General features: G+C 36.3%; 1 protein-coding gene across 1 annotated transcript in view; it reads left to right on the top strand.

Annotated features, from left to right (window-relative positions):
- Window positions 1-9,581, top strand: part of LOC116013344 (DNA-directed RNA polymerase 3, chloroplastic) — a 16,609-nt gene extending 7,028 nt beyond the window's left edge. Inside the window, exons 5-19 of the mRNA XM_031253035.1 lie at window positions 434-492; window positions 776-893; window positions 1,360-1,473; window positions 2,039-2,167; window positions 2,379-2,795; window positions 3,604-3,654; window positions 3,803-3,873; window positions 4,408-4,492; window positions 4,647-4,799; window positions 7,417-7,491; window positions 7,571-7,660; window positions 7,864-7,911; window positions 8,214-8,328; window positions 8,714-8,817; window positions 8,915-9,581. Of these exons, the coding sequence (XP_031108895.1) occupies window positions 434-492; window positions 776-893; window positions 1,360-1,473; window positions 2,039-2,167; window positions 2,379-2,795; window positions 3,604-3,654; window positions 3,803-3,873; window positions 4,408-4,492; window positions 4,647-4,799; window positions 7,417-7,491; window positions 7,571-7,660; window positions 7,864-7,911; window positions 8,214-8,328; window positions 8,714-8,817; window positions 8,915-9,025 (1,740 nt within the window). The 3' untranslated portion in view covers window positions 9,026-9,581. The remainder of the gene's footprint in view (window positions 1-433; window positions 493-775; window positions 894-1,359; window positions 1,474-2,038; window positions 2,168-2,378; window positions 2,796-3,603; window positions 3,655-3,802; window positions 3,874-4,407; window positions 4,493-4,646; window positions 4,800-7,416; window positions 7,492-7,570; window positions 7,661-7,863; window positions 7,912-8,213; window positions 8,329-8,713; window positions 8,818-8,914) is intronic.

Here is a 9,581-nt window from a genome sequence, read left to right as displayed (position 1 = left end):
CTTTTTTTTTTTTTTTTTTTTACTAAAACCTTTAACCATTGTTGGACCCTATTCTCATTTGAACCCTCCCTTATATATATGTTCAAATGAGAACAAGGTTCATCAATGGTTTAGGGTTTTAGTAAAAAATACACAGGGTCAATAATTATTGCAAACTTGAAAGTTTGCAATAACTATAAAATTGACCCCGCTCCTTTTCCCCTTATTTTTCAGCAACCCCTCTACCTAAATAGATGGATCAGATCAGCCCTTACTTTTAACATGGGAGCCTGTTCTCACTTGAACCTTCCCTATATATATATATATATATATATATATATATTCTACTTATTTATTTTTTTAACTTTTCTCTGTTTTCTGCTACAATACACTGTTTGATTTCTCTGTTGGATAATTTTGACTCTCTGGTTAACGGCAACTGAGGTCTGTGCAGGTTAAGCACACGCTGATTCCTTATATACCAATGTTGGTGCCACCAAAAAAATGGAAAGGGTGAGATACTAAATTATCGGGATAATTTCACTCAGCTCCACCTAAGGTTTTGTTTTAAAAAATACACCTGCATCCCTATTATTGTGAAAAAAGTGTTCTTCTATTCTCCCTTAAAAATGATTATCTTTCTTTAGTTCTAGTAATGAAAATGTTAGGGTTATAATAGAAGGCTAAAATATCAAATTAATGGAATAATTTCACTTAGAAACCCTGAGATTTAGGCCGCTAACACTTAGACTACCTTCTATTTAAAACTTAGATTTCACTTGTTCCCTTTTATCAGGTATAACAAAGGTGGATACTTGTTCTTACCCTCATATGTGATGCGTACTCATGGGTCTAGGCATCAACAAGTTGCTGTTCAAAATGCTCCCAAAAAACAAATGGAGCAAATATATGAGGTGAGGGATTGATCACATATTTCTTAATGCTTTTGCATTATATTTAAGAGTTTCTATGCTGAATGATATAAAGGGTTATATCTGATGCTTTATCTCTTTTCATGAATATGAAAAACACTCTGTATTTGATTGCCATAAAAAAGAATCTTTGGGGTAATGAATCTGGGCAAGTTTGTTGTAGTTAGTCTTCTGCTTTTTACTGCAAATGGACTATTAATTATTCCTAGAACTAGAATTAGTGTGGTGGTGGAAAGTTTCTTATTTCTTTGCTTGGCAACTGTAAAATTATCATTTGAAAAGGAGTTACGCCTCAGTAGACAGACAATTTGTTGGTTTTCTAATTGACTTGTATAGTTGTATTATTCTAGACTGGATAGGTGTTGTTGCACCAATGTCCTGAAGATGTCTCATGAAGAATGCAATATTGTGATGAGCTCGTTCTAAGGGTTCTTTTTGGCAATTGCAGGCCTTGAATACTTTAGGAAATACAAAATGGAGAGTAAATAAAAGAATACTAAGCGTGGTAGAGAGTATTTGGGCTGGTGGTGGCAATATAGCTGGCATGGTGGATCGCAACGGTGTGAGTAACTAAAATTATTTTGATGCTACGAGTTTATAACTTTATATGCAGTGGTACACAATTACACATCCTTTATTTGGTAAACGGAAAAGTATGAAAACGTGAAATTCTACCATTAAAAATGTGATGTGTACATGAAAAGGGTCCATGTTTTGTCTATTGCTTCCTTTATCTCTTCAGATTTAAAGTGAAAACTATACACAATCTTTCACTGAAGTTATGAAAGCCACCTCATGCTTAGACAATCTAGACAAACATATCCTATCCAAATTGGGGCAATATGCCAATATTGTTGTCTTCTGGCAGTGTGATGGTGTGATGTTCTGTAGACAATCTAGTCAAAAACATCATATCCATATATACTATATCCATACAGGGGTAGCAATATGGCTTCATTGCTACTCTACCAATCATCTTCTGCGAAATAGCAATATTGTTAATCCAAGACACAACATTATCCTGCCATATAGCTGTGTTTATGACAAATGTTAGAAAAATATTCATATTGCTATCTATTCTTTTGCTCCTTGTTGCTTGCATCATTGGTGAGACTGTTATTTTGTAGGTTCCCATACCAGAGATAGACTCCAATGATATTGAAGAAGTGCAAAGTTGGAAATGGCATGTGAGGAAAGCAAAGAAAATCAACCGAGAGAGGCATTCCTTAAGATGCGATACTGAGCTGAAACTTTCTGTAAGATTTCTCTCTTTTAAATTTGAATAATTCTGTTTTCAGTTATATTTTGGAGAAAGAAAGATTTTCTTGCAATACTTTCGTACTATAGAAAGTAATGCTTTAGTCAAACAGCAGGGAAATGAGGACTAGATGCTTTACACTTTATAGTATTGTTCTTCGCTTTGGAAAATGTTAAGGACTGAACAATGAGAGGATTTCTCTGGAACAGGTGGCTCGGAAACTGAAAGATGAGGAAGGCTTTTATTATCCCCACAATCTTGATTTTAGAGGCCGTGCATACCCTATGCATCCCTACTTAAACCATTTGAGTTCTGATCTCTGTAGAGGAATCCTCGAGTTTGCTGAAGGACGGCCACTAGGAAAGTCAGGACTATGCTGGCTGAAGATACATTTAGCAAATCTTTTTGCAGGCGGTATTGAGAAGCTTTCATATGATGCACGCCTGGCATTTGTCGAAAATCACCTTGATGATATAGTAGATTCAGCCAACAATCCTCTCACCGGAAGCCGTTGGTGGTTAAGAGCTGAGGATCCATTTCAGTGCTTAGCTGCTTGTATTAATCTCTCAGAAGCTCTGAGAAGCTCATCACCGCATACTGTCATCTCCCACTTGCCAATTCATCAGGTAAGCTTCTTTTCCCTGCTGTTTGGGGGGAGGGGCTTGGGTTCCACTTCTACCCCTTTCCCTAATATAAAATTAGAACTTCTCTCTCTGCAAAGAAGGATGTCTGTCTCTTATTTGTGCACCAGACAGGATGCATCAATTTCATAGAGGATAATGTCATCATTTATATTATTTTTACTAATTCATCTATTGCTTTGAGTTTTCCTTGACCTGCATATGTTTCTTTACACATTCAAGGAGAGAGCTTTTCTGACATGGAATCAATCAATCAACTGTGGGTCATGTTAGGGAAAGGTCTCAGAACTGAGTTGCTTATTTAGCTAACATTGCCAAAATTGAAATGGCTTCCCTTTGGAAATACAGGATGGCTGTTTCTGTTTCTGAAAACAAATCCCAAACTTCTGATTCCACCCCCACCCCCTCCCCCCAAGCCCCCTTTTTATTTTATTTTATAAATAACTGTGACACCTATTTGTTTCCACTACTAAGTTGTTGGAAGGCATGAAAGTAGACTTTAAACTTGATGGTAGTGCTTGGGTGGGAAATCTGTATCTTGTTCAAGTAGGATGTCTAGAGAAAGCTTCACTTTTCTGAGTTTGATTGACTTTTTCAATTGCCAAATGCTTTGTTAAACTCTTTTTTTTCTTTGATTTTTATTTCTGAATAATTATTGGCATATAGTTCACATTTTCTTCAATTACTCTGTTTGATAAAATAATTCCTTGGTAAGTTGTGTTTTTGTCATTTTTGTTTTGAGATTCTTGACTGAATACATTCCTATTTTCTAACCCCACTGTTTTTTACCTAGGATGGCTCATGCAATGGCCTACAGCACTATGCAGCATTGGGAAGAAATAGTGTATGTAAATTTAGTTTTTGTTTTTTTTGTAGCAGTTTTCTTACTTCTGGGTTTGAAAATTTCCTCTTTGCATGGTTTTATCTTTTCTATAAGTCTTCTTGCTTGTGCTGATAATGTTTAGTTGCCTTACGCTGGGTTGTTGTTACAGATGGAGGCAGCAGCTGTCAACTTAGTTGCTGGAGACAAACCTGCCGATGTTTATTCTGAAATTGCTCTAAGGTATATCAATAGTGTTGACATTAATTCTGTGGCTGTATTTCTGAGGTCTGTTTTGTCAGAAGCTGAAGCTTTTAAATGTGAAAATTTTCAGAAGTTCTTGAGAAACTTTTGATCAGAAATAACACAATATTTGTTTTGACCCCACAATACTAGTATTCAATGCCATATGTTTTACTGTCATAACTTTCATATGAACTTGGCTACATATAAATTTGATATGAACAAAAAGATGAAATGTTATATATTAAATTGGATATTCTTGAGTGGCACTTGCTCCTGTTTCCTTAGTTTTAAGGAAGGAATTTGGTTGGCAACAGACCAGGATACTTAACACTGTATTTAGCCATTATATTGCACTATGGCCTATATGGTGAAAGTAGACAAAATCCAGGCCTTCAACTTTTAACAGATTCTTCTAGTATGACTGCAAACAGTTGGTAATATTGAAACTAAACAACTTGCTAGTAAATAGTTCTACTTCTGCTGCATTTTTTAATGCTATAATGACTCATGAAATTATCTTTCAATTATCAGGGTTCATGGTATTATAAAAGAAGACAGTCTAAAGGACCCATCTAGTAATCCCAATGCTTTACTAGCCAAACTAATAATTGACCAGGTTATTTATTGAGGTTTCTTCTCTATAACTCTAGTTTTCTTGGATCGTATAGTTTTTAAGTTGATATTTCCACTGATATATTTTGTTTTAGAAATTTCTGGCTTAAGCATCTATGTTTTATATCAACTGAATATTTGGGGTTATGAAACTTCAGGTGGACAGGAAATTGGTGAAACAGACAGTAATGACTTCTGTATATGGTGTTACTTTTATTGGGGCACGTGAGCAGATCAAAAGAAGGTTAGAGGAGAAAGGTCTTATTACTGATGATAGGCTGCTTTTCAGAGCTGCTTGCTATGCTGCTAAGGTAAGCACCACGCATCAAATACAAGTTCATGTTGTGTTTATAAGCAAAGTTGTAGAAAATGCTAGGCACTCATCGGACATTTGATGGGCACCTAGGACCCTAAATTTTGAAAAAAATGATTTTTAGGCTATTTGTAGCAAGTGCTACTCAATTCTCCAATAAAATACAAATACTCAACCATTTCATATACACTACCTTTTTTTTTTTTTTTTTTTTTTTTTTCNTTTTTTTTTTTTTTTTTTTTTTTTTTTCAAATCCAAGACTCATATTTGAACCCTAAACACCCAATACCCAAAAAAATTCAGAGTAAAACCTGTAGCACTTCTGTTATGAGATGTTGGACTGGGTGAGTGGCTACTGCGAACTCCAGAAAAGGGCTATTGCGATTGTGAACGCTGGCAAAGGGTTATTGCAATGTGCGAGTACTAGCGGAAGTTCTACTGCGAAGTGCAAATGCTTAATGAAGTCGTGATGCTTAGGGAAGGGCGATGCAATTGACTGCAAGTTGTGCTCGACTGCTTGATTGGAGTCGCAGTCTGCGATCAAAGTGTCCATGGTCAAAGTGTGAATGGAGTCGCAAGGGTAATAGGTGAATATTAGGTTTTGTTTCGCTTAAAACTATGCCGTTTTGAGCGAATCAAAACATAATTAAAAATAAAAAAAATAAAAAAAAAATAAAAAGAAGGCTGACTGTTTAACTAATTGATCTAGATAAGCGTAGGTCTCATATGATGTTTTCAAGAAAGGTGATGAAGGACGCTTTTCAGAGCAGCTTGCTATGCTGCTAAGGCGTAAAGCAACAAATATAGTAAGTTATGTGAAGAAAATAGGAATAATCAGATTGGTTAGGTTGAAGTTTACACTTTATAAGCCTTACGAGAAAGGGGATTGTCTAGAAATTAGGGATTTACTTCCTAGTATAGGGATCTATACAAGAAAAGGAAGGAAAATGATTCCTGATCACTGAAATTAAGGGATTCTCTACTAATTTTCAACTGTACTGTAATGAATACACAACTTCTTCCACATTCCCCCTTAAGTGGGTGAGATGATGTCCTTTATTCTCAGCTTGCCAATTAACTTGTAAAAAATAGGTATAGACAGTCCCTCTTTAACGATATCTACAAGTTGATCACCAGTAGCAACAGAGTGCAAATCATAGGCCACTGTCAAGCTTTTCCTTTATGAAGAGTAACCAAGTTCCAGGTCCCCAAGAGTCCAAGACCCATGCCCCATTACTTTATGAGCATTCATTTCTTCTTCCATGGAATGTCTCCATAGACTGTGAGATCAAACTTGGTGTAGGATGTTAGAGACAAAGACTTCAAGACAACTAGATGAGCAATGAAAACATGATATGAAGATGATAATTGTGGGTTATATGATACTAACTGCCCATGTTGAGCTTTCACTTTAGTTCCTACCATTTGTGATAACATAGTTGTGCAGAAATTTTTGCTAATCTTTTAGAACTTGTATCATAAAAGTAGTGCATCACACTCTTATCCTTTTAACTTTGATGGACTTTTTGAGAAAACTGAGAGTCTGTTAAGATTTTTGGAACTTGAGAACCCCTTAAGTTCCTTCATGGTTTCACACTGTCACATTGACAACTTACATTTTTATTTGTTCAATTGATTATTTGGAAGAATCAGACATCGTCATTATCTTTCAAGATAAATGCTGCTTTTTCATGAATTGGGCACTCGTCAGTAAGATGTTTCCATTTTCCCAGGCCACCCACGTTAACTTGGACAAAATTATACATTTATACCATCCTACAAAAGCCATCAAATACGAGCATCACTTCAATTAATGTAGATGGAGTGGATACTAGAGTGATACTCCTACCCTCTTACCATTTGTCCATTTTATCTTTTCCTTTACACACATACAATTACACTCAATCAGTGAAGCCCAACAATCCCAAAATGCAATAAAACAAAGAGTAGAGGCATTACAAGGTCGAAGCAGTTCAAACAAATTAGAAGTTCAAGCTTTAACAGTTCCATTAATCCATTCACCCCAAACAAACACTGCTGAGTGCTAGTGATGATGGTGCATGATGTATGAAGCCAAGAAACCAGATGGCTTGTGGCAGTGTGTATGAGCTCCTATTAACAGCTAGATTCCTTTCCCTTGCCTTACCTCCCTGTTCCGAGCCTAGTCCGGAGCTCTTATTTGGTGTTGAACCCTTACCTCTTCACCAATAAGTACATAATACCCTTTCTAGTTCCAATCTCATGCTGGAACTTCCCCATAAATTCTCCCGCTTAGATACCGTGTTTTTTTTTATGGAGAGGAAGTGGTAGAGATGAGAAGAGTAATTTTTTATTATTCACATCTGGTATGTGCAATATACATATGCTGATTTGTCTCTTCAACAGTTTACACCTTTGCTACATGATTTGCATGCGTGTGTCACTTTAGTAAACCCTATATTGTTTTGTTTTGTGGATACTTTGCTTGTGTAAGTGTGCTTCAATAGCTATCAAGCACTATTAAAAAACAATTCCCCCCTCTCTAAAGCTGCTTAAAAGAGTACTGACCTGAAGTAATATGCAGAAAGCATGGAGTTATCTTTTAATGAGTTATTCATCTTTGAATTGCCTAACAGGTGACATTGTCTGCTCTTGGAGAGTTATTTCAGGACGCACGTGGCATAATGAATTGGCTTGGAGAATGTGCAATGGTTTGTGATGTGTGGTTGTTTAATAATTGTGAAAACCTTTCATATGAATAACAATTGTTGAGTGGTAAAAATTTGATAGGTGATTGCTTCTCAAAATCAACCCATTTCTTGGACAACTCCACTGGGTCTTCCTGTTGTGCAGCCATATTTTAAAAGTAAAAGACACACAGTAAGTACTTTTTTCATTTCTATTGTCTCATTCGCATGACAAGACTAATGGCAAAATGGTTTATTTTTTTACTAGAGATATGAAGTATAGAATTTACGATTTTCTGCCTGAGGGCAATGTATGCCATCAAGTGATCAGATCTTTAAGACCATGCTATTGTACGGATCTTTTTATGGTCACTTAATGCTGAAAATTCTCTGCAGATAAGAACCTCTCTTCAGATGTTGTCTTTGAAGTGCTATGGTGACTCCGTAAGTTCTGTCTTGTAACTGAAGCTTCTTTGTCTTGTTAAGAGTCCTGCATTGAAAAAATAAGAGAGAACATATGGGTTTATAAGGCCATGAGTTAGACTAGCTAATTGATTGAATTCAGTCTTTTAGTGTGGTTTGGCCCATGTGCATTATAGCCCAGTTGAGTGACCTTGGCCCAATCTTAGACTATAACAGTTCTCTTTTGTTTTTCCTAGTGTAAATTCTCTTCTCTTATTAGTATTAACTGGATACCAAAATTTAAATCATAATGCCAACCATTTATTGCAAACCATCCATCATAGATTGAGGTCAGGAAGCAGAGAACAGCATTTCCTCCAAATTTTGTGCACTCGCTTGATGGTTCACACATGATGTTGACTGCCATTGCTTGCAGGGATGCAGGATTACATTTTGCAGGTTTGTGTGCTCCCTCCATCGCAAATCCATTACCTTTATGATAAAGAAATGTGATGTATACTTGCGAGTGATTTCTGAAACTTTTAAATAGTTGCATTTGCAAGCTGCCTCTTATATTAGAAATGGCTGAGCTATTTCAAGAAAAGTGTGCAAATTAAATTAAATTAACACTATTAAAATGTACTAGTATATGAGTTCAAAAAGTTGACCTTGCATCGAACACACCTGTAATTATATTAGTGGCTGTGGTGATGCAGTGTAGAACTGGGGATCATAGATAATACATTTTTTAAGTGGAAAACTAGAAAACATATCTTTCTCGTGCTATTCTTCAGTTAAGGTATGAGTGTATGTGACCGAAAGGAATTTGATGTATGTATTGCAGGAGTGCATGATTCGTTTTGGACACATGCTTGTGATGTTGACCAGATGAATTGTATACTAAGAGAGAAGTTTGTGGAGCTATACAATGTGCCAATTCTTGAAAATGTAAGCATCTTATAGCCTAGCTTCTCTTTCTCAAATAGCTTCCCCCAAAAAATTGTGTGTTCAATCTATTTACTTGCAGTTTATTTTTTGCCTACAGCTGCTTGAAAGCTTCCAGGCATCATATCCAGCATTGGCTTTCCCCCCTCTACCAGAACGAGGCAATTTTGATATGCGAGAAGTTCTCAAGTCTCCCTATTTCTTCAACTGAACCGCCATTCACCATCATTGCTGAAAGCCCTTCTGCAAATAGCAGCAGCTATTTCCTCTCAGACATGAATAGGCACAAGTCACATAGCTGTATTTGACCTGAGAATTGTTGGCTCTTTGCCCGTGCACGAGCTCAAATTTCTCTCGCTATGAAGATCATGCTCTTTCTTGCATATTCTTGTCACTCGGGTGTCTCTCTGCAAAACAAAGTTAGCGTGGCCGGCAAATTTTGCAACAGGACTTGCTCCACACATGAGATCTGTAACATATATAAATATTGGCATCCCAGCTTCTATATTACAGAAACAGATGGGAAAAGAAGCACAGTAGTACACTGCAGTTCTGCTTCTGGAGCCACCATTGAATTTAGATTATTGCTAGAAATAATTCTTTTAGATGCTCTAAAGGTACCTCTTTAGGTGATGAATGTAACAATAGCGGGAGAAAATACTTTCTTCCTGAGTGCTGTAAAAATTTGAATTCAGGCTGAACATTGTATATTGAAAAATTTGAAGGTATAGTAATATTAAGGGAAAATTGTAATTTATGTCCCTCAA

The sequence above is a fragment of the Ipomoea triloba genome, chromosome 3, assembly GCF_003576645.1.
Source record: "Ipomoea triloba cultivar NCNSP0323 chromosome 3, ASM357664v1".
NCBI classification, from domain to species: Eukaryota; Viridiplantae; Streptophyta; class Magnoliopsida; order Solanales; family Convolvulaceae; genus Ipomoea; species Ipomoea triloba.
This window is presented reverse-complemented; position numbering and strand designations above follow the sequence as displayed.